Source organism: Rattus norvegicus, chromosome 5, assembly GCF_021556685.1.
Source record: "Rattus norvegicus strain SHRSP/BbbUtx chromosome 5, alternate assembly SHRSP_T2T, whole genome shotgun sequence".
Taxonomy (NCBI): Eukaryota; Metazoa; Chordata; class Mammalia; order Rodentia; family Muridae; genus Rattus; species Rattus norvegicus.
The window spans coordinates 125,429,642-125,455,031 of NC_141538.1; the positions used below are offsets into that span (position 1 = coordinate 125,429,642).

Below are 25,390 nucleotides of genomic sequence, written 5' to 3' on the forward strand. Positions count from 1 at the left end.
TGCAGCAACCTCCTTCCCATTGTAAAGGCTGTCATTCGTTCCACTTGCCCAGGTCACACTGTCATATGGCCTATTGATCATTATTGATTGACACTCTGTTCCAGGCACGGACCCTCAGCCTCACAGTCACTCTATGGCTTACAGGTGTAGAGAGAAGGAAACTGAAGACGATGTGACCCCTGAGGCTACTCAGCCCGTGTGTGTGGTGGGGTCGGGGTCAGGCATGCAGAACTCAAACATCCTCTCTGTCTTCTGCCTCTTATTAATGCACCTTTCCCTTCCACCGGACTTGCTGGATCCCTAGGATGACTCTCTGAGACACATGTTTGCTGCTTTGTGATGTTGCTTTAAATTCCACATCTGCAACAGCAAATGACAGAGAGAAATGGGAAACCTTCCTCCCAGAGACTACCTCCTCACCAGCAAAGTGGAGGCTGCTGTTTGCACAGGGATGCAACTGCTAAACAAATCGTGTGTGACAGGAAAGTTGTTGTGTCAGGGTATTTCCAGAGAAAACCAAAATATATTGATGTGCCCCGTCCACATAAGCTGAGGACTGGAAATTTACTGCTGACCTAATCCTGCTGTGAGTGATGGATCCATCTTTATTTTGATCAAAGAAAAGAGAGTAGGAGACCTGGACCCACATGTGATGTGTTCCAAGGATGCCAACAACATTCTCTGCCCCCCAAAGAAAGGCATGTCTGTGCCAGCACTTCCTCAGAAGGGGCATATTTCCAGGGAAGTGTAAAAGGCGGCGGCTTATACTAAGTTTTAAAACATAGCTAAATGTTAGAATATAAATACACCACAAAAGAATCAATGACAAGCAAGAGATATCCCAGGAGAGAAGATCCAGATGAAAGGAGAGAATTAGGAATTGGTGTGGATCTGGGTGATGTGGGTGGGCAGGAGCCAGGTGCAGAACAATGCACAGGGTTTCAGCAAAGCACAGGGATGTGAAGGTGCAGCCACGCAGCGTGCCTGAAAGCATTTCCAGGACATTGGACAGACACAGAGCATGCCTGTGACGGTTGTTGCCTCTGAAGAGGATGGCAAACAGAACCAGGGCTGATGTAAAACTCCAATGCCCAACTCCTGGAGATAGCTTTTACTTAAAGGCATACAAGTATGGCGGGGGGCGGGGGGTGACAGGGGAAGGAGGAGGGTGACAAGGGAAGGGCGAGGGTGTGGAGTGCTGGTCAGTATGGGTATGGGGCCCTGAATGATTAACTTTCAGTACTTCTCCTGGTGGTTTATGTTACCGAGGAATCGGGCTCTGCATTCGTGTCTGTTAATTGCATGTTGGGCGTTCATTGTGGAACCTCCATACATGTTGGTAATATACTATGACCGTACGCACTGCCTCTATTACTCTTTCTTATCTACTCTCCCCATGTGGAGGCAACTCTGCAGAAGCTAAGCCAGCCGGTTTGTTTCTGTGGAAATTCCTCAGGGTGGAAGGCACCCATAGAATCACGAAAGACGCTCCAGTTGGACCTGTCATCTGTGCAGCTCCATGCCATTCTCCAATTCAAGATGTGACTTGACACTAGCCCTTTTTTCAGATTTGCATTTTGCAGCACTAATGAGCCACGCTTCCCCAGTGTCATTTACAAACATACTATTTGTTCGGCTGATTATTCTATTCTATTGCCTCCTCCATAATGGAAATTGGGTGTAAAAATGAGAGACCTGGTGGTTATAGCTACTTCTCTCTAGTTCCTTCTCTAAGCTGTCATCTTGTCCATTAATGGGCTCTTAATTTTCGGAGAGGAAAATAATTGTGACTCTTAATAGCAACTGCACATTACTTATCCACTCGGTCTCTACTGTGGCCCCGAATTGGGTTGATACTTGGGGGAAAAAAGAAAACAGTGTAACTGCTTTGAGGTTGAAATAGGAAGAGGGTGCCCCACAGAGCTGTCAAATACACACTTAGGAGAAGCCAAATCACAGACAGTATTGTTTTGTCAAACCGGAGCAAATTAGTAGAGGGGAGCCCATCGGAGGGCGCCTGCTGGTGTGCAGCATCCTGCCTCAGTAACCGCTTCCCAGTACCCACCTGAGGTTTCCAGTAGAGTCTTTGACCTTTTGTTAAAGATCCGACTTTACTAGGCAATTGATTTTTGCCAGTCTCTGGGGCAGTCATGGAAATGGCGCTTACAGTAGTTAATATTGTGCTCCTTTTAGGGCCGTTGCCAAGTGAGAATGTGTTGTTAATGACCTTGTTTGGAGTGGCATCCTGTGTGCTTGACAGGTGGAAGCTTTGTGATGGTCTCCCTAATGACTTAATCTTAGAGACCGGCATGAAGCAAGTCTTGCAGACACTTACAGAGACAGTAGTGGGAGGTGACTGGAGTGGATGCAGGTTGGTTCTGCTTCCAGACATCATGGGAGAAGAGAGAGTACACGCAGACTCAGCATCAGACAGACCCAATGCTTAATCCCAGAAAAACTGTATCCCGGTTTCACTACGGTAGCCATGCTGTGTCTCTCTGAGCCATTTCAGCATCTGTCCTGCTGACAGCACCCCGAGGTTACCTTCTACTTGTCTGGGGGATGTGATGAAAGACAACAGCTCGCACAATGCTTACGTCTGACATCGTAGGCCCTCCATAAATCTTCATTCCTGCCTTCCTCTCACCTCCTTTATCGCTTAAAAAAGGAAGTGCACACTACAAGGGCTCTTACAGTGATGTACACATACATGGGGAAGAATCATGGTGTATCTGCCATGGTAGGGAAACTGAGGCTCCTGCCAATGAAATAATGAATACATTCATTCACTTGGCCCAGCTCTGTGCCTGGGACTCAACAAATGGCCTGCTTACTTACATTTTAGACATTACTGTTCCCGTGCGGCTTGTCTGCTCTGAAGGTGTGACTACCCTTTCCTTCGCCCCACTTCCAAGCTTCATTCATCTCCACAGACCCTTCACATCCTGCCTGGCTCAGCCTGATACTGCCCCTCCCCAACTCTGCATCACTGATATCCCCTAAAGCACTTTTCCTCCTGGTGTGGTGGTTTGAACAAGAACGACCTCATAGGCTTGGATGTTTGATTACATGGCCCCCAGTTGGTGATGATGTCCGGGTAGTCTTAGGAGGTATGGCGCTGATGGAGTACGTACATCATGGGGCCCAGTTTTGAGGTTTTCAAGCCCCATGCTCTCTCCAGTTCACCCCTTTCTGCTTCCTGCCGTGGTTCAAGCTCTCAGCATCTGCTCCAGCTGCCTCGTGTCTACTGTTCTTTGCCACGCTTCCCTACCGTACGGTCTCCTAGTCCTCTGGGAATGTAAGCCAAAAAAACCTTCATATAAGTTGCCTTGGCCATGGCATTATCACAAGGATAAAAAAGAACTAATACACTCGGCCAGCTTCTTTCAAAAGAGACCAGTTATTTCCCTCCTCAGCATGCCCTATCCAGATCTGTGTCTCTAGCACAGGCATCCCGTCCTGATTTCAGACCCAAGTGAGACTGTGTCCTGACTGAGTTTATATAGACATTCCATGGGCACCTAGAGCTCATCCTGTTCCCACCACCTTCCCCAATATCTCTGTCTTCCTTTGTCCCAGCCCCCTTGGCATTCAAGGATACAGCGTCAACCTAAATTCTTTCCTTCCTCCCTAGCCCTTCCAGGCCATCAACTTGCCAAGCACTGCTATCACTTCCATGAAAACATATTCACCCAATCCTCTACCCCACCCCTGTTGGAGTTCAGGTTCACATCAAGCTCTGGGACTCCTGCCCTAGCCTCTCTCCTTCTCCCCAGCCTCCAGACTCTATCAACTCGCACCTAACCTTTATGAATCCTCAAGCTCGGCCCTGGCTATATTGCCTACTAGGCAAAGTTCTCTAGAGCTAAGATGCAAGGCACATTTCTCTCTTAAGTAGGCCCTGTGCCATTGACTCTGAAACACCTTCAGTACTAATGTCCTCAGTATCAACTGCTCTTGGCAAATGTGTCATGAACCTTTAATATAACAAGGCATCAGCTAGTCCAAACCCTTCCATTTCCAGAGGATAAAAAAGAGGCCCTGAGAGATAGGGAGTGAGTTGCTGTGGTTGGACTTCCTATATATCCAAAACCCATAAGGGTTTGTTAAAGGCTCACATATTGACTGTCATTTACAATCCAGAAAGAGCTGCATAGAGGAATGTATCTCAGCCACTACGTGGAAGAGAAAAGGGAAGCTCATACAGACTGGAAGTCAGAGTCCACAAGCTGCTGAGACACTGTCTTCTAACTGGAGTTACCAGAGTAGTCCTAATGGGGTACTCCGTACATATCTGTTAGATGAATTAACTAGTATCGAAAATGATGAACAACTTCCTTGTGTGCTCCTGATCTGATCTACATTAATTTGATGGGGTGGTAGGGAATGAATGTAATTCATTTAAGATGCTCAACTCTTCTCTTACGGTGATTTTCAGAGGTGAGAAGCCAGATTTCTTTGAGACAAATGCAGTCAATGGAAGCCTTGTTAGGAGCAGACCAGTACGGAGTGTGGATGTCACCCCAGCACCTACTGACTGTCAACTATCCACCTGGTCCTCCTGGACTGCATGTGACCCCTGTCAGAAGAAAAGGGTAAGATACCAAGCCTTGAGTGAGCACTAAATTCCTGGGCAGGGGTGGGAGGTAGAGAAGACTAATGGTCAACAAGCCTGGCAGAGGTGGTGCCTGGCCGAAGTCTGCCCTTTAAGATGCAGGCTGTTGGAGGGACTTTTCTGTCTCTATGCTTTCAGACAGCAAGCAGGTTTGGTATTACAGAGTTTCGCACACAGATGTCTTAGAAGCTTCCTACCTCTGACCTGTTCTTTCTATCCATCATACACAGTGTAGCCAGGGAAAGGACCACAAAGTTACATCTGCCCAGTCTTTCCCCACATGAGCCCTCAGTATAGACGGCAGACTTCTTTGCCACCTAACCTGGCCTCATCTCTAGGCTATATCAGCTTTTGTATTCTTCCAACTGTATCGCCCCCTCTCTGCCTCTATTTGCACTGTTTTCTCAGCCAGCGATGATGTTTCCCACCAAATTCACTTTCGAACATGATTCCGAACTTGAAACTCTGCTCAGGGCAACCTCTTTTGTGAAGCTTCCACTGACTGCTCATCAGGCCCAGCTCCAGTTAGACAAAGCAACATTCGCATGCTTATCTAGGTACCCCCTACTCAATCCCTAGCATACATCATACTGTGATTTTTATCACTTACTAGCCTAAACAGAAAACTTGTAAAGACACTCAATTCTGTCTTCAGTACACACACATGTAACAAGTGCTTCGTAAGTCTCTTACAGTTGAGCTCATTACGCTTTCTGACATCTTTGCAAGGAAAAGAACATGGCTGCCACATAGCCTGTTAGGTAAATGGAGACTTAGAAAAGTAAGTAGCTTCTTGGAGCCTTCTGGTAGCAGATACAGGCCTTCGCTCAGGCCACAGGGTCCTTACTGACCTTTCTGCCTGTAGAACTAGTCATCATGTTGTTCATCCTTCTGCTTCCTTGTGATGGGAGGGCTGACCCAGGATCCCAGCTCTGAACAAAGCAGATGTTCCGAGAGAGAGAGAGAGAGAGAGAGAGAGAGAGAGAGAGAGAGAGAGAGAGAGAGAGAGAGAATATGGTTGTCATTCCCTTGGCTCCTTCAGAACCCAGACCTATTATGGCAAAGACTCTGAAGAGGCTGAAGAAGTTGGCCCAGGACAATTACACAGTTAATTGGATCAATGGGGAGATCCAAGCACTATCATTCTGTTCCCAGAGTAGGCTTTCTTGCTAAAGTTGTCAACATTGATCCAATTATCCGGATAATTGCCTCATCTGCACCATAAACCAGAAGGACTAAGCATAAGCCAGCCAGAGCTGCTCACTGCGGCTCTCTGTGGACTTCCTCAGCTGCCATCAGCCCTGTCTGTAGGATCCATGCTTAGAGCTCAGCGAAAGCTCTCAACCAAGACCAGACCAGGTTTCCCTCAATCTTTCCATCCTCCTCAAACTTACTTTGCCTTGAGAGCCTGGAGCTAGTCTTCTGGGAGTCTCTCTCTCTCTCTCTCTCTCTCTCTCTCTCTCTCTCTCTCTCTCTCTCTCTCTCTCTGTGTGTGTGTGTGTGTGTGTGTGTCTTTTTATCCATTAATTGACCTACAGCATCTGCTTATTTATGGAGTATAGTTTTATAATTTGATACATATAGGCACTGTGTAATGATCCAGCCAGGGCAGTTAGGGCTTCCATCATGCAAACATAATTGTTATCTTGTGCTGACAGGTAGAGAGGCATCAACACAACCCCTGCTAGTTACTTTGAACTGGACAATTATTGTGGGCTTACATATTCTGTATTATAAAGCAATAGAATTCCCCACACAGAGTGTTTTGATAATCAATCCCTGCCTAGGCCCCTTGCCCTTCTTAGTCTTAGCAGCCTCTAGTCTATTCTTCACTTCTTCGATGAAGCACCTCTGCTTCTACAAATGAGTGAGAGCCTCTGATTGGCTTTTTCTACCAAGCTTATTTCCTTAGCACAATGTCCTGAGATCCCATCCATGTTGCCATAAATAACTGGGTCATTCTTTTATAGATGATCAGAGTTCTATTGTCATTCATACCATTTATATCCATTCATCGCTTGATGAAAATGTTTGTTGATTCTTATTTTGGCTATGGTGACTCTTGTAACTCTATCTGTTGTAAAATATCACCATTTCCTTTGGATCTATGCTCAGTATTTAGACTGCTGACTCATACGGTAAATCTATTTCCAGGATTTTTAATTTTCTATTCCTCCTTCTTCCTTCTCCTCTTGCTCCTACTTTTGTAGAGTCTCGAGTACTGCTTTCCATAATCTAAAATGGTTATATTAACCCACACTCCTATCTGCAGGGTAGAAGACCTTCCCCTTCTCCTAATTTCTGCCATTTGAATGTTATCATTTAAACACATTTGTAGAGACCACTTGCCTATTTTAAACTCAGATTATTAGAAAATTTTTTGGCTCTTTGAATTTTCTTATATATCCTGGGGATTAGCCTCTAGACAGATGAGTAGTATGTAGATATTTTCCTTATTTCTCAGTTTGTTCTTAACACTGTTGACCATTTCCTTGGTTAGACAGAAACCTTCTAATATGATCTAATCGTGTTTGTCTGACTTGGCTTTTGTTGCCTCTACTATCTCAAAATCTTGTTTTCTCTGCTCAGGTCTTGAAGTCTTTTCCCCATGGCTCCTTCCAATAGCTGCATATCTTAAATCTGGGTTCTGAAATTAGGTTGTTGATTCATTTTAAGTTTTTCTTTTCTTTCTTTCTTCCTTTCTTCTTTCTTGGGGGGGGGGTCTTTCTGCATAGATCTGGCTGTCCTAAAACTCAATCTGTAAACCAGGCTGTCTCCCAACGCAGAGATCTGCCACCCTTTCTTTTCTGAGTTCCTGGATTAAAGCTGTGTGCCAATTAAAGCTGTGTGCCATCACAACTGGCAAGAGGTCTTTTTATATCAGGACCTGACTAACTTCAGTGTCCTACGCATGTAGGTGCATACAGTGTTTGCTTATTTATGCTCTCTCTCTCTCTCTCTCTCTCTCTCTCTCTCTCTCTCTCTCTCTCTGTCTCTCTCTCTCTCTCTCTCTCTCTCTCTCTGTGTGAGTGTGTGTGTGTATGTGTGTATGTGTGTGTGTATTAGTGTGTGGTGTTTAAGTGTACTTATGTATGCACACAGGAGGAGGTCTTTCATCATGCTCCTACCTTTTTGAGATAGGGTTATCTGAAATCACCAAGTGGGCTGACTGCATGGTCAGGGATTCCCAGGATTATACCTGTTTCTGCCTCCCCAGCCTTGGCACTAAAAGCACACACCATCGCACCTGGATTTTTAAAAGGTGGGTTTCAGAAATTCATCCCAGGTCCTCATGCTCACAAGATGAGCATGTTGCTTCCCATGTAATCCCCCTTGTATGCCCAGTTCCCAGTAGCACTTCTTTCTAATAGGTGGTCCATTTCCAAGTAGATGTTCTTGGTGCCTTAGAAAACTCCCCTGGTCACAAGTATGTGGATTCTCCCTGAATTTTCTGTCTGTTCTGTCGGTCTGTGTGCATGTGCTCATGTCTACCCCATTCTTTTGGGGTCACTCTAGCTCTGTCTGGAAGTCTCAGGTTGTGGTGCTCCTTGCCTTGCTTTCCTTGCTCGGGATCATCTTCCCTATTCTGGATATTTTGTAGTTCAATGTGAATTTTGTGATTTCCCCCCCATTAGCTCCATAAACACTGTACCTCATCAAGTCTCAATCTTGGGTGATGTGGTAGACATTTTAACATTACTTCTTCTAACCTGTGAAAACGAAGTATCTCCCGCCTTCTTAATTTTTCATTAAGATGATCTACCTCTGCCTAGATTAAACTTATTACCTGTCTTATTATTTTAAGAATGTTGTGACTAAAATGATTTAAAGCTCTTTTTTGACCAGTTTGTTGGAAGCATACAAAATGCTACTAGATTTTGTACATCCTACAACCTTACTGTATTTATCAACTCTAGCTGTGTTTCGATGAAATCTTCAGAGATTTTACATATGATGTCGTATTATTGACAAACAGAATCCTTTCACCTCCCCCCATTTCAATTTATCTGCCTTTTATTTCTTTCTTCTGCCTGGTTATTCTGCCATACACTTTTCTATGTTGAATAGCAATGCCACTTTGTCCCAGACTTTTTGAATATATACCTTCACCTTTCCCATTTAACATGACACTCGCTGTGGTTTGTCATACATTGTATAGAGGTATGTTTCTTCTGCACTTAATTTGTTGATAGTTCCCTGCTTTACTTTTGGTTTGTTTGTTCCTCGAAGAGTATTTGCAGGCCTGTGTCTTCCTTTTAGGAAGAATTGGCCTCCAAGGATAAGTGGGCACAGGTGATGGCTGCCTATATACCTTTCTGGGTTTCCAGGGCCACAGTACAGATGTCACATAAGGAGTAACTGTGCCTTTTGTCACTTTGAAGAGGGGCTATTCTACTCATTTACCACACTTTGTGTACCCAAACTTTGACTGCTAAAATTAGAAAACCACCCAAATGCAATCACTCCCTTTTGTTACCGACCCCCTCCCAGCCTGGGGTTCCTGGCTGCCTGCCCCATTCTGAATCTCTTCACGTGTCCACATTCTTCCTCATATACTGCTCCCCATCCATGACAAAGTCATCTCTAGTCTCTGGGGTAAGAAGATGCATCCTCCAGCCTCTCTGTTTAACTGAAAACCTTCCTCTGCCCAGGCTATCCTTTTCCTAACTTCTGCATCCGCCTGATATTCCTCCTCAATGTGTGGGTCTCAGCCTTGATTCCTTACTAGAAGCCAGTTGCGCTCTCTCTCTCTCTCTCTCTCTCTCTCTCTCTCTCTCTCTCTCTCTCTCTCTCGCTATTGGATTTCACCATGAGCTTACAGAGCACTTTGCATCTGCCCGGTCTCGCTCCAGCTCCACTGTGTTGTCGCTGCCTTGTGCCACCTACCACTGGCAATCACCCTCTCCTTTTGAAGGCAGGGTAGGAGACTTAATGACGATTAGAAAACCTACCAACAGGCAAACAAGCAAAAATACCTACCCTTTTAAATAAGAGATAGATTAATCAATATTTTCAGAATAAATTAACAAGAAGAGAGAGAGATAACAATATTGATTCCTAAAACAGTGGGTAATAAAAAAGAAAATACTGACAAGAAATTGGGTACCTACTTTGTGCCAGAAGAAAAAAGTGAGCTTGAGATACTCTGATGATATAGGTTAATATATAATTCATATTATATAAATAATATTAACAAATCTATAACATAATTTAAATTCTCAATGGTACATTTAGGTAATCCATTGCCCCCAGTTTACACATGAGTAGATTTGGATTCCACAGACCGAGCTATTTGCTTGACCTCATAAAAGTAGGAAGGACCAGCACCACTTGGAGCTCCAGAGCACATACTCCTTCATTTACATCCCACTAATGCCTTAAGCAATATGTGACAATATATGAATCACCTACTGGAATAATTAAGCCAAGAGTTAGTTGATTGTTGAACTGACTCTCTGAGCCTTTTTTTTTTTATTTTATTTTTTTTTTTATTAACTTGAGTATTTCTTATATACATTTCGAGTGTTATTCCCTTTCCCAGTTTCCGGGCAAACATCCCCCTCCCCCCTCCCCTTCCTTATGGGTGTTCCCCTCCCAACCCTCCCCCCATTGCCGCCCTCCCCCCATAGACTAGTTCACTGTGGGTTCAGTCTTAGCAGGACCCAGGGCTTCCCCTTCCACTGGTGCTCTTACTAGGATATTCATTGCTACCTATGGGGTCAGAGTCCAGGGTCAGTCCATGTATAGTCTTTAGGTAGTGGCTTAGTCCCTGGAAGCTCTGGTTGCTTGGCATTGTTGTACTTTTGGGGTCTCGAGCCCCTTCAAGCTCTTCCAGTTCTTTCTCTGATTCCTTCAATAGGGGACCTATTCTCAGTTCAGTGGTTTGCTGCTGGCATTCGCCTCTATATTTGCTGTATTCTGGCTGTGTCTCTCAGGAGCTATCTACATCCGGCTCCTGTCGGTCTGCACTTCTTTGCTTCATCCATCTTGTCTAATTGGGTGGCTGTATATGTATGGGCCACATGTGGGGCAGGCTCTGAATGGGTGTTCCTTCAGTCTCTGTTTTAATCTTTGCCTCTCCCTTCCCTGCCAAGGGTATTCTTTTTCCTCATTTAAAGAAGGAGTGAAGCATTCACATTTTGATCATCCGTCTTGAGTTTCGTTTGTTCTAGGGATCTAGGGTAATTCAAGCATTTGGGCTAATAGCCACTTATCAATGAGTGCATACCATGTATGTCTTTCTGTGATTGGGTTAGCTCACTCAGGATGATATTTTCCAGTTCCAACCATTTGCCTACGAATTTCATAAACTCGTTGTTTTTGATAGCTGAGTAATATTCCATTGTGTAGATGTACCACATTTTCTGTATCCATTCCTCTGTTGAAGGGCATCTGGGTTCTTTCCAGCTTCTGGCTATTATAAATAAGGCTGCAATGAACATAGTGGAGCACGTGTCTCTTTTATATGTTGAGGCATCTTTTGGGTATATGCCCAAGAGAGGTATAGCTGGATCCTCAGGCAGTTCAATGTCCAATTTTCTGAGGAACCTCCAGACTGATTTCCAGAATGGTTTTACCAGTCTGCAATCCCACCAACAATGGAGGAGTGTTCCTCTTTCTCCACATCCTCGCCAGCATCTGCTGTCACCTGAGTTTTTGATCTTAGCCAATCGCACTGGTGTGAGGTGAAATCTCAGGGTTGTTTTGATTTGCATTTCCCTTATGACTAAAGATGTTGAACATTTCTTTAGGTGTTTCTCAGCCATTCGGCATTCCTCAGCTGTGAATTCTTTGTTTAGCTCTGAACCCCATTTTTTAATAGGGTTATTTGTTTCCCTGCGGTCTAACTTCTTGAGTTCTTTGTATATTTTGGAAATAAGGCCTCTATCTGTTGTAGGATTGGTAAAGATCTTTTCCCAATCTGTTGGTTGCCGTTTTGTCCTAACCACAGTGTCCTTTGCCTTACAGAAGCTTTGCAGTTTTATGAGATCCCATTTGTCGATTCTTGATCTTAGAGCATAAGCCATTGGTGTTTTGTTCAGGAAATTTTTTCCAGTGCCCATGTGTTGCAGATGCTTCCCTAGTTTTTCTTCTATTAGTTTGAGTGTGTCTGGTTTGATGTGGAGGTCCTTGATCCACTTGGACTTAAGCTTTGTACAGGGTGATAAGCATGGATCGATCTGCATTCTTCTACATGTTGCCCTCCAGTTGAACCAGCACCATTTGCTGAAAATGCTATCTTTTTTCCATTGGATGGTTTTGGCTCCTTTGTCAAAAATCAAGTGACCATAGGTGTGTGGGTTCATTTCTGGGTCTTCAATTCTATTCCATTGGTCTATCTGTCTGTCTCTGTACCAATACCATGCAGTTTTTATCACTATTGCTCTGTAATACTGCTTGAGTTCAGGGATAGTGATTCCCCCTGAAGTCCTTTTATTGTTGAGGATTGCTTTAGCTATCCTGGGTTTTTTGTTATTCCAGATGAATTTGCAAATTGTTCTGTCTAACTCTTTGAAGAATTGGATTGGTATTTTGATGGGGATTGCATTGAATCTGTAGATTGCTTTTGGTAAAATGGCCATTTTTACCATATTAATCCTGCCAATCCATGAGCATGGGAGATCTTTCCATCTTCTGAGGTCTTCTTCAATTTCTTTCCTCAGTGTCTTGAAGTTCTTATTGTACAGATCTTTTACTTGCTTGGTTAAAGTCACACCGAGGTATTTTATATTATTTGGGTCTATTATGAATGGTGTCGTTTCCCTAATTTCTTTCTCGGCTTGTTTCTCTTTTGTATTCTCTGAGCCTTTTTATTAATTTTTGATTCCAAGGCCCATGCCTTTCTCACACTCAACAAATCTTGACAGACCACAGCAGAAACAAAACAAAGACTCAAGACAAGTCCCCCAGATTCATTGAACATGAAGAGCAATAGGACAAACATTCAGAAAGTTGCCAGCCTTGCACAGCACATCAGTGCGTGTAGTGAAGGAAGCAGAAGAATTGGGTAAATAGCAGTCAGCCAACCATATGCCTTCCAGCACCCACAGCTTGGTTGGTGACCGTTTGTATAGAGCACCCTTCGCTCCTGCGGTCCCCGGGGTCCCATTACTGTCTCTTTGTTTCTGTCTGCTACAGTACAGACACACTTACTTGCTCCGGCCCTCTCAGTTCTATGGGGAACTGTGTGACTTCTCCGACAAGGAAGTTGAAGACTGTGTTACCAACCGAGCCTGCAGAAGTCAAGTACGATGTGAAGGCTTTGTGTGTGCACAGACAGGTATGGATGGGTGCGGGACTGGGAAGGGAGGCTTGAAAAGCAGAAGGTAGCATGTGATGATGGAGGAATAGATATATAGGCTTCATGAAGATCAGGGTTGCAGAAGGATTCCTTACCACAAACCTGTGTGTTATTCCATGACAGCATGCATATAGTAAGGTAGTATTATTGTTATTCCTACTTTACATTCTAAGAAATTGAGGTTTGTAGAGGTTACTTACCACAAATCATCCATCATGTCAGAGGAGTCACTGCTGTGAGAATCTGAAGTTCAGCTACATTTAATGACGTTAGTGAGATATGTTGGAATCAGAAGTCCTCGGTCAGGTCTAACTCTGTGCATGATCTAGAATATCTCATTTAACCCTTTGGGATTTTGATTACGTCAATAGAAACTGAGTGTTGTCTTAGGTGTTTTCTATTGCTAAGCTACCATAACCAAGGCAACTCATAGCAGAAAGAATTTAATTGGACTTATAGTTTCAGAGAGTTAGAGTCCATGATGGCAGAGCAAAGGCATGGCAGCAGAAACAGCCTAGAGTCACATCTTGATCTGAAAGCAAGTGACAGATATAACTGAAAATGTCAGGAGAAGTTGGAAACCTCAGAGCCCTCCTCATATCATACCTCCTCCAACAATGCCATATCTCTTAATCTTTCCCAAACAGTTCCACCAATACAAGACTAATTATTCAAGCATATGAGCTTAAGGGGGACATCCCTATTCAAACACAGCAAGGACGATGTTAATAACTTACAAGTCAGTCATAAGCATTACGTAACAACGGAGGTAAAAAGCTCTCTGTCACACATTAGCTCTGTTACTGCATGCAGAGCCCTGCGGTGGGGTGGAGAGGCATGAGCAGCATCACGTGCCAATGTAAGGCTTCCCAAATATGGGTCCTGACCTTTGCATTTCTGCATCAGCCCATCTACCAGAAGTCCAAGTGTGCGATGCAGTCAGTTAAGATTGTTGACTTTTCACAAAAAAGGAAAGTGAATGTGGAAGACAGATGGAAAATGGGCAGAAGGAAGGGAACAGCCCACAAATGAACGATTATCTACTGCAGAACCAAGTAAAAACGTGTTTTCCCAACGTATTCACTCAGCCCATCCCAGTAAATCTATGCGCCTCCATTCCTTCAAGGGTCTGGTATAAACAGGGATACTTAGCCCTAAAGTATCTGGCGGGGTGTCCCATTCACTGTACCTGTGTGGATTGTGGTCCGGAGCTTCCAAAAGAGAGACAAAGATTATCAGAGCAATTTCTAGGGTTTACTGCAAATGTAAAATTCCAACCAATAAATCCGAAAGACTTTTTTACAATATACCCAAGGTCTCATTATGGCCAGTGTTCCATGATTTTGCCCAGAGCCATAATGGCTATTCATGCAGGCCTTAGTTTAAATGCCTTGTAGGAAACATTTGAAGACTAGGTTGTTATTTTTCTGCCTTTTATAACAGAAGGACATTGGTTAAAAATGACCCAATATGTCCAAGGAAGTAGAACCACCTGTCTTGTGGACTTTATTGCCCCAAGAATGCACAAATAAGGCAGAAAGTGAAGCCTGTGAGCAAAGCTCTAGAGGAAGTAACAGGGGTACAGACGATGGCGCTGAAGGCGATGCGGGTTAGGGGAAGGATTCACGACTAGGCAGGTAACGTCCCAACCGTGCTGCAAATTACACTTGCAATGTGTGCTTGGCTCTCAGGCATACTAACCCAGCCACGACAGGCTTTTGCAGAACTTCACACGAGTAGGTTCTGTCATTAGTCTCTCACTTTACACACCGGGGCCATGCCGGAGTGGCTATGATGACATCTGCACTTTACAGATGAGGGAACTGAGGCCAGAAACTTGGATCACAGCTGCAAGATAGCTTTGCTGCTGCTACTTGGAGTAGCGACCCACTACCCGTCCCTACCCTCCACAACAGGAAGAGGGATTGTTCCAGACAATCATCTGGCTGTCCACCTGTTCCCTGCTTCTCTGGCATATCACCTTCCCCTTCACAGATTGTTCTAGATAATCTTTCCTCAGTGCTTTCAAAACTGTGGCACTGGACTCCTAGAGGGTGGGGTGACAAACTATGAGTGTCCTTATCAGTCAGGCCCGATACATGAAGACATCAAAACAGGCACCTTAGGCCACATGCCTGGCACTAGCACTGTGTATTCTCTTCGCACAGCCATGTGAGTGTGGTCTCCTCTCTCCATCCCAGGGAGGTGTGTGAATCGCAGACTCCTCTGCAATGGAGACAATGACTGTGGAGACCAATCAGATGAAGCCAACTGTAGGAGGATTTATAAAAAATGCTCACAGGATATGGAACAGTACTGGGCAATTGGCAATCTGGCCAGCGGGTGAGTTGTCTCAGGCATGCTGGGTTGATAGGAAGCCACAGTGGTAAATGGAATTCTGAAGGATGGACAAGGGGTGGAATAGAAAGGCTATAGTGGAAGTGGGTACCTTCATGTGCTCTCTGAGGTCAATTCTATGTTATTCCAGAAGCACATACCATGAACAAACACAGGCCACAGGAGGGTTGACACTATTACTGTTCAAGGGTTGGGGTGAGCCTTATTCTTAACTCTCACCATTACTGTGTCGGTATTTTCCTAAGAATACCTTTTGAAGCCTATAGACAACTTAGGTCATAGTTCTGGCTGGTTCTATGTCACTCGTTCCCAGCATCCACAATATTGAAAAAGGGGGAGGGACTTCTGAGCACCATGTGAAGTATTGAGTTCTCAAGATAGGTCTGTCCTGGGGTTTGGTTTAGCTCAGTGGTAGAGCGCTTGCCTAGCAAGCGCAAGGCCCTGGGTTCGGTTCCTAGCTCCGAAAAAAAGAAAAAAGAAAAAAAAAGATTAAAAAAAAAAAAGATAGGTCCGTCCTTCATGAGCGTCCCAGCTTCCGGGTGTGTAAGCATCTTCTGTAAGGTCAAAGGAGTAAGGTCAGGAAAGGCCAAAAAGGCCCATTCATCCATCCCATTTTCTTTTCACATTCTGTAGCATCTAAACCTGCAGGAGGATTGAGCGAGACCATCCTTTTCTACATGATATGAATCACTGTAAAGAATGCCACTAGAAAGGAATCTGAATGGGATTTACCTCCTCTCTAGATAACTGCCAGTCTTGACCTGTAAAAGTAGTTCATCAGAGAGAGACTCTTCACTTGGATGGGAGCTCCTCTCAGGGCCCCTCTCGTAGCTAGTACCCACTTTCAGGACAGGAAAACTGAGGCCCTCGACACTTAATTAGGCTCCAGGGATAGCACAGCTGGAAAGAAGCAGAGAGAACATTCAAAGTCAGTAATAGAGTCCAACTAAGCATGGAGGAGAGCTCCTTGCCTGGAAGAAGCTAAGCACACCGGCAGAAGAACAAAGGGCTGGAGACAGGGCTGTGCATGTGTGTTGGGAGTTGTCTGAGATGAAAGAACTGAGCTGCTGGCACTGGAGAAATGGCTCCATGTTCCATGGTTAAGAGCTCTGACTGCTCTTCCAAAAGACCTGGCATCAATTCCCAGCACCCACAAGGTGGTTCTCAACTGTCTGAGGGGATCTGATGCCCTCTTCTGGCCTCTATACACTGTTCCTGGCACGGATGTGGTACACAGACATACATGCAGGCAAAGCACCCATTCATATAAAATAAAATAATAAGACACGAGTTTTAAAAAGAGAATGCTGCGTTGGTGTGAACCAGTTTCCCATGGTCTTTGCATGTAGAACCAGGAGTTTTGAGTTTCATTCCATGGGATCTGGTCACTTCCAACAGAGAGGACAGAACTCCAAACCCTAAGCTTCCCACCCTCTCTGTGCCTTTCTTCTAGGATAAATCTGTTCACGAACACTTTTGAGGGCCCAGTTCTCGATCACCGGTATTATGCTGGCGCTTGCTCCCCCCACTACATCCTGAACACCAATTTTAGGAAGCCATACAACGTAGAGAGCTACACCCCACAGGTAAGGGACATCTAGGTAAACTGCAGCAGGTAATGAGGGGACCCCTGGCTGGGCACTCCGTAGCCTGTAAGCTGTGCAGCCTTTACACAGCTCTTTCTCTCGGAGCCCCGGTGTCTTCTGGTATCAAGTGGGTGGACCCTAACACAAGGCCTTGTGCTGATGATAGGCTGCATGCAGCACTGGACTAGGAGCTGTAGTAGCAGTAATGTTAGCATGGTACTATCATAGCCATCCCAAAGACAGAGCTTAGGGTTTGGTGTCACACCGGTGTACTGGCTCGTCTGCTTGCAGTCCTAAATGCTCAGAACCTCTATTTTCCTATCTTTATGTTGAAAGTTGTAGGCTTCCTCCCTGAAGTGAAACAATCAGTGAAATAATGTGGCTAAGTGACATCACAGTACCTGTGGTCACAGGGAGTCCTCGGCTCATGTTAACTATTGTTCCCATCACTGCCATGCCCTTGCCCCTCAAGCCAAGCATTGATCTAAATATTTAAAGTTATAAAATGATGTGCCCCTGGGGTTGAAGAGGTAGCTTGAGGATTCAGAATTGCTGCTCTTGCAGACGACCCAGGTTCAGTTCCCAGCTCCCATGTCAGTGGTTCACAGCCATCTCTCAGCTCCAGGGGATCTGAAATCTTCTTCTGGCCTCCATGGCCACCTTCATGTACAGGGACACATGTATACATACTCAAGTGTGCACACACAAACACATACACACAAACATACATACATACAAATAAACCTTTAAACTGAATAAAATGTTGCACCCGTATAAGTCTGTACTATGACTCAAATATACTCCCAGACATGCGGACCACAGAGGAGAATGCAGAACATACCGTGTAGGTACATTACCAACCCCCTTTCCTTCAAATGAAAAGACATGTGTCTTCAGACTAGGCTCCTTTCCACTCTTCCTTCAGGTTCCTCATGTGTGAAGTAAGGAGAGGTTGACTGAGACATCCATGTAGATGGTGGTTTCCACTACCAAAGATGTGCAGTTCTGAGAGGTGGACAACTGCATTTCTCCCCATCTCCCTTTCTGGTCAGGTCTGCAACACTTCCTTGCCACCAGGGGGAGGAAATAGCCTACCTAGGACTAAACAAACCTTCCATCAAGATATCAAGTCCATCCCCTTAACTGCTTTCCAAGGAAGCATTACAGGAGACAGATCCCAGCGCTGACATCACGTGCAGCTTTCTCTCTCCTGGGGCAGCATTTACCAAAGGCTGACTCCTGTGTGAGAGGGACAACTACCATCCCCATTTTATACACGGGAATACAGAGGCCTAGTTTTGTCCCAAGTCATCCACCCAGAAGAAAGCAGTATCACTGTGCCAAAAGCCTACTCAGGCCACGTTTCCACTACTCTCATTCTGTGCTATGGGATTTTGTACAAATTGCCAGTACCCAGATGCTCACAGGAGTGGAGGTAGAGATAACTGGTCACTCCAGGTCCATCAAAGTCCTGTCTCTGGCAGTTCACCTATGCAAGAACAATGAGCACTAATGACTTAGCATGTAACTCTGCTAAGTTCCCTAAGGAAAGTGTGCAAATCAGTCTCCTTCAGTCTTCACTCTCCTGCTGCTGCCTTGCCCCGTCTTTAGTGTGCCACACTCGTCATAGCATCTCCTTCTTGGTTTATGACTCCTCGTTCTGATTTGTTCTTCCCATTCTAACTGCCATGCTGTCCCAGAATGACCACTCCACTCTTTTCCTCTCCCGTCTCATGTTAGCAGTGTGTTACAGTCCAGAACAAGAGATGTCCCAGTGCCAGGATGTTCCCTTGCCACACGTCCCCATTTCCCTCCCTCTGACGTCTTTGATCCACCTATACCAGCATTCAGCACTTGTTCAGACCTACCCACTTCACTTCAAGCCTCTGTTCAAGACCAATCCACGGGTTTAGACATTCCCATCCCTGCTCTCCTGACAATTAGAACCCAAGTAAAACCCAGCCTCTGAACATGAAACAAGGTTATTGAATATGTCTGTCTGTCTTGCTGAAGCGGAGTTCCTGAAGGTATACGCTATCCCTGATATTTTTGTGTTTCCAGAGTTACTGGGTCATCTCTGCCACATAGTAAGAGCACAGTGACTGTCTGATGATGAGGATTTGAACCAAAACATACTAAAAGCACATTTTTTTCTTTCTATAGACCCAAGGCAAATATGAATTTGCACTTACAGAATATGAATCCTATTTCGATTTTGAACATAATGTGACAGAAAAAGCAACCAGCAAGTCTAGTTTCAAGTTTGGTTTTAAACTGGATGGCCTGGTTGAGTTTGGAGTGAGAAAAGAAAGCAACGAGGGCAGACATTACATTAGCAGAACCAAACGGTTCTCCCACACTGTAAGTACCTGTTCAATGCTTTCACTTATTCATTCTAAATGATGTTTTCATTTATTCTTTGAGAGTTTCATAAACATATTCTGATCATATTCATTTCCCTCCCCCACCTCCTCCCAGGTCCTCCTACCAACCCCTACCCACCCAACTTCAAGCTCTCTCTTGCTCTTAAACAAATCAGTTTACTGCCTTTAAATGCATGTGCATTCTTTTACACTCATAGCTGTGTCTGTATTCCACATTCCACCTGGGTCCAAGTAAACAATAAAGTTTTCATAAATCATGTCTTAGTTTTACGTTGACTTACCCATGGAGTGGTATTTTCTTGTTTTTTTTTTGTTTGTTTGTTTGTTTTTTTTTTTTGATAAGCCCTTTCCTTTGGTTTTCAATATGCTTAATAAACAGACTTGGCTAAATGAAACTTATCTGGAGGGTTTTCAACCCACTGCAACTTGACCTTTGTTTGAGATCAGTGTCTGGAATGTGACCCAACTCTTCTGGGACTTCTTAGGCATCTGGTGGGATTCCCTTTACTACCCCAACCCCTTATCCTACTTTCTCTCTACCTCTTACCAGTTTCCCATGTGGTTACTAGCCCAGGCTGCTTTGCTTTGTGATGCCCTGACACACAGCGTGACTCCCACTTTGCCCTTCACACACATGTGCTGCCCTAGAGATGTTCCCCATGCTAGTCTAATCCTTGTGACCATGAGGCAAGCACTAAGCGATGGGAGCAGGAAGCGATTGGGGTGATGTGTTCAAGAAACAGGTGATGGGCAGCTTTAAGACTTTGAGTTCGTCGGTAAAGAAGGTGGATGGTTTTCTACTAGTTAAGTAGAATTTTCAACTCAGGAAATTAAGGAGATATAAAAGAAAAGAGACAAAGTGTACAATGATTTATATGGATAAAAATATAAAAGAAAGCTCAAAGGGTTCCAACAGGCCCCCACTACAGGTATAGTTACCAGCAGGAAACAAGTGGTCACCATTAAGTAGTCTGTAACTGTCTTCCACTTGTTGACTTGTCTTGTGGTCTGGGGATTGTTGGGGACAGATCTGTTTCCTTCCTCTCTAGACAGGATGGCAAATAGCAAGCACTCCCCATTGAGCTGTAGGAATGAAGGACAGGGCCAACCAGTGGGTACCATCACAGACTGCCTTCCTTCTCCTCTTGCCTCCCTCCTGGCCTTGCCCGCCCAATATAACAGCCAAGTCTACAGAGCTAACGTGTCATCAGGCCTTGGGTCCTAAGACAAATTCTACAAGGTTCTTTTGTGCAATTAAATGTATTATCTGAAAAATCAGATGTCTTTATGGGTCACAGTGTGATAATTTGCTTCATGTATGTAAAATATAATGACCAAGTCAGAGTAATTAGCACTTCTGTCTCCTTAAACATTTGTAAGTTTTTGTGTTGGGCATCTTCAACTTGTCTCTTGAAGCTCTTTTAAAAATATATAACAAATTGTCTTGCCTTCATATTCTCAGTCCAGTGGGAGATGTAAGCCTGTAAGCAATAGATCACTGAAAATCATTTATATCAGCTGCAATATAGCATAACGTATATCATAAAGGAAATAGAAGTGATGTATTATACAAGCTTTAAAAAAGAGACTTCCAGGGATTGTATTAACTATGCGAGAGCTAAATAAGGATTTGAAAGGCAGGTAAGCTCATGCCCAGAAGTAAGGGAAGAACTCAGACGCAGGGGGATGAGTGAGCGTACAACTACCTCGTGCAGGTTAGGGAATCCAGACAGAGTTGGATTAGGACCAATACACTGTATGGCTGATGGAAGTGGACGGGCATTGAAAGGAGCACTTCAATGTCAGGGCAGCTGACACCTCTCAGAGCACTGGTAGACAGGATATGAAGGGTATGTCTCCAAAGTAAGAGAGCAGATTACTTCTGAAGGCAACAGTGAGCGAACGCACCCACGTTCATTTGGTTTGGTTTTGCCTGAAGGCATGTTATTATATGATTATCAGAGGTTTAGGACCTTGACTCTGACTAGGGCACTGAAAACAGGTTAGCGAGGAAGGGGAGAATACAGGGGAAGTTTTATAATAATATGTCAACTTGAATAACAATCAGAGCAGGGCTCCCAGAGAATGCCTTTGTGTATTTGGGAGCTGCAGAACATTGGGGTAGGAGCGAGCAGGCTATAGGAAGCTATATATGTCTCAAGGGGATTGAAGCCAGGGAAGTTTCTAAAGGCAAAAAATGAGGGGATTGCAAACAAAGATCACCAACAGCATGGGTGACAGCATTCTGAAGCCAGGCAGTTGCTGGACAAAGGCCCTTGAAGGAGTGTGCTTTTGTGTACGGTTGCTGTGGCTGTCTTCTATGGCAGCTCCTATTGTCAGACAATTGCGAATGAGTGCTCGTTCTTCCTAACTCCCAGGCCTGATGCATTTTTACTTGCTTACTTTTCGTGAGGGCTGACACAGCCAACTCCATTTTGATTCTGACAACTTTCATAAAGCTGCAGGGAGGAGATAGAAGCTGGGAGATTTGGAGAAGGTGTGAACCAAGTACCCAGTAACTACTTAGGCAGTTGTGGTGGGAGGAAAGGAGACCTGAGCCACTGGACAGGACAGGAATGAAGTGACAGCAAGCCGGGATGAACAGTACAGGTTTTTAGTGACAGCGCAATCAAGGCTGCATAGCTCTTCAGCTACAGGACTCGGTTAGAATAGACTGTACCCCCATTTCTTCCATCCCTACTTCCTCCCATACAAGGATCCCCCATCTCACATGTTCTCATACCTAGCTCTCATCTGGCAACGCCAGCATCCAGTCTATACTCCAGAGGACACCAGACTCTTGCCTGAAAAGGACCAGAGCAAAAAATTGAGGCTTTACACAATATTGAGGGAAGGACCTCTGTTGCAACTACCCTACTCTGCCACTGACAAAAACCGTAGACAGTAAGAAAGTGAATGGGAATATGCAAATGTTTGCAAAACAGACAGTAGATGTGTTCTGGAGGCCATGCTTTGCTGACTCCTGCCAACAGTCACCTTCCAAAGTACTTTGGGACTTGAACTGTTTGGGGGTTTGTTTACAAAGGGCCTAGGCAAATAAATGGTTAAGGCTTGTAAGTTAGCAAACTCTGCTCCCACCTGAGTGGCCTCTAGTGGTCACATCTTATAGTGCAGATTTCTGATTCTCTGTAAGCATTTGCTTCTGTAACAAGATCAGTGCTCATCCGAGCTAAAAAAGGATGCTGGAATATTTATGAGAACTGAAATCTTCCCCCAGATATCCTAAAGGAGTCATAAGTGTGATGACTCCAGGCAAAAACAGTGGATGTGAAGTTCATCTTCCCACTCACGGTTGCTAACTGTAAAAGTTTTTTTCCCCCCCACGTTGCTATTTCATCTAGAAAAGCAAGTTTCTGCACGCGCGCTCTGTCCTTGAAGTGGCGCATTACAAGCTGAAGTCCAGACAGCTCATGCTCCATTACGAATTCCTTCAGAGGGTCAAGAGCCTGCCCCTGGAGTACAGCTATGGAGAATACCGAGATCTCCTTCGTGACTTTGGGACCCATTTCATCACCGAAGCCGTGCTTGGGGGCATCTACGAGTACACGCTTATCATGAACAAAGACGCCATGGAGCGAGGAGGTGCACTGCCTGACTAGCTCAGGAGGGATGAGTGATAGGGGAGCCTTACACTAATGCGCGCGGGGGGTGGGGGATCTTGAGCTGTGCTCCCGTTTTCCTCCCACTGACCTGGCTGTGCCTCCACAGAGGCCTTGGCAGAATCATTATCCTCCTTTTGGTTAGACTGTGTCAGTCCTCCCAGCCCAGCTCTCTCTTTGGGTGATCCTCCTCTCCATGACTAACTGTAGCCAATCAGATCCAAGCTCAGGCGCTGAGTCACACACTCGCATCCTGAATCACAGGGTCACCATGCCTGGTTTCCTCTAGAGTTTTCACATCTCAGAAATGGTTCCACCATCCAGCCAGAGATACAAGCCAAAAGCTGAGACATCAACCTCGATTATTTTTCTTTCTTTTCTATTCACCAAGTTTCTTCAGATACACCTCAATTTTATATTGTTTCTTTTTTTTTTGTATATTTGTGGATGTGTATTTTGGTTGGTTTTATTTTTTATTTTTTCACATGTATAAGTACATGCATGTGTGGACTCATGTGTACATAACTACACATGTATGTGGGGGGCTGAAGTTGATACCAGGCTTCATCGGCTATGTTCTTCTAACATATTCATCGGAGCAGAATCTCTCAATCACAGTGTGCTGATATAGCTAGTCTCCCTAACCAGCTTGCTGTGGGGGATTACCTGTTTCTATCTTCCTGGGCTGTAATTGCACAGAGGGCACCGGGTCCACCTAACCTTCACATGGATTTCCTGGAATCTGAACTCTGCTCTTTATTTTATAGGACAGTTTGCCTGCTGAGCCATCTCACTTGTCCTTATATTAATTTTTACAGTTAATCATAAGCTCATCCTGGGACCGGCACTCCACTTGCTCTGATGAATGTGAATGGCAGACAAATCTTGATCTGATTTGATCTTGAGGTGATTGATCTGATCCAGTAGGATCAAGGTTATATCCAAACTCTGCCTTTCCGCCATCCCTGGATGATGCCCAAGGTGCTGGCCAACAGATGACAGTTTCCCTAGTGAGGGGCCACGCTGCTGTGGTCCACAGATTATGTCAATCCCAACACTACTCTCCCTCTCTTTCCATCTTGTCTTTAGGCATTGCTAATCTTTTCAACTGCTTTTAACTCCCTATCTTGAGTGTGAATCCTGCTTTCCAATCCAAAATTCTGCCTCAGGACTGGGCACTTGTCTGGTTATCTGAACTGGTCTGGATCACATGGTCCTATTGGTAGATAGGACTTGGGTATAATTCCAATGTACTTCCAAGAGGGCTTATAATGTAAATGCATGTGTTTAGGACTCGAGTCTACCAAGATCAAAGGTACCTTCCTCCAAAAGAGTTGTTCTGAAGGTTCTTTCTGTGGTTTCTAAAACTGACCCTCTACCAGTGGCCTAGAGAATCACACAATTGAGGGAAAAATAAAATTGATGCTACCCTTAGAAGTTTTCCAGAGCACTGCTAAAGAAAGAGAAAAAATTCTCCACATATCATACAGTTAGCAAATTTGCATGATCACAGGGACATTTTTTCTTATAATACCCATTATTTCCATGAGATTTGTGTTTCAAGGGTTTGGAATACTCTTTGGGAAGTTAGGATCTACAGCAATAATGCTAGGAAGTCTAATAGTTAACGACCCTCTTTTCCTCAGCCAGTCTTAAATCAAGATTCAGTTGCTTTTTGGTCATGATAGTCTACCATGGGTTACATAAGAGAATACCGGATAAAGAGTCTGGCTTTTAGAGGACAGCTCTGAACATGTGACCTATTTGAAAAATGCAAATGTCCTCATAGGCTTGGGGAAAGGAGGCGGCAACTGGAACTTGCAAGTGATCTTCACAGGGCCTTTGTAATCCCCACTATACGTCTTGTCTTCAGATTGATGACATGTTCATCTGAACCTCTGACGCCAGGAAGGTTTAAAGTTAAGGTCACTCATAGGAAAAGGGAGCGGATGAATTACCTAGTAGGTCATGAGCATCTTTCCTTCTTTCTTCAGATTACACTCTGGACCATGTTTCAGCCTGTGCCGGAGGAGGTTTCCAGATTGGTGGTAACGTCTATAAAGTCTACCTCAAATTGGGTGTGTCCGAAAAGAAATGCAGTGACATTCTGAATGAAATCAAAGGTGAGACAGCTTCACATGACTTCTGCACTTTTAGCCACTCTCTCCCCAGCGCCACTGGTCCTAGACTTTAAGTGTGGGATGTTTCAAGACATTTCCACGAACATAATAATCTACCCAATAACACCCACCTCCTCCCTACTAGTATAATCAATACATAAAAATGAATGGGGTTGAATTCCTGTTTTTACAATGACCACATAGAGTAAGTAAAAGGCAAAAAAGGGCCAATATGCAGCCTGAAACCTTAGGACAGAGTTTCCTAAGCTGTGAATTACAACCCAAGTACTACAGCAACATAGTGCAAATAGTTTCACTTTGCTCTAGGGGATGAGAGTTGACCTGGCTGGATATAGAATGGTAGGGACCAAGGTAAGATAGCAGAACCTGGGCCTTATCTGAGAT

At 44.5% G+C, this 25,390-nt stretch overlaps 1 protein-coding gene across 3 annotated transcripts in view; it reads left to right on the plus strand.

Annotated features, from left to right (window-relative positions):
- Positions 1-25,390, plus strand: part of C8b (complement C8 beta chain) — a 42,076-nt gene that overhangs the window by 4,205 nt on the left and 12,481 nt on the right. For 2 of the 3 annotated variants that reach the window (XM_087549154.1, NM_001191759.1), the window contains 7 exon segments: positions 4,439-4,595; positions 12,755-12,896; positions 15,119-15,260; positions 16,729-16,861; positions 19,025-19,222; positions 22,608-22,848; positions 24,860-24,988. In XM_087549154.1, coding sequence (XP_087405280.1) covers positions 4,439-4,595; positions 12,755-12,896; positions 15,119-15,260; positions 16,729-16,861; positions 19,025-19,222; positions 22,608-22,848; positions 24,860-24,988 — 1,142 coding nt within the window. 3 annotated transcript variants of the gene reach the window in all.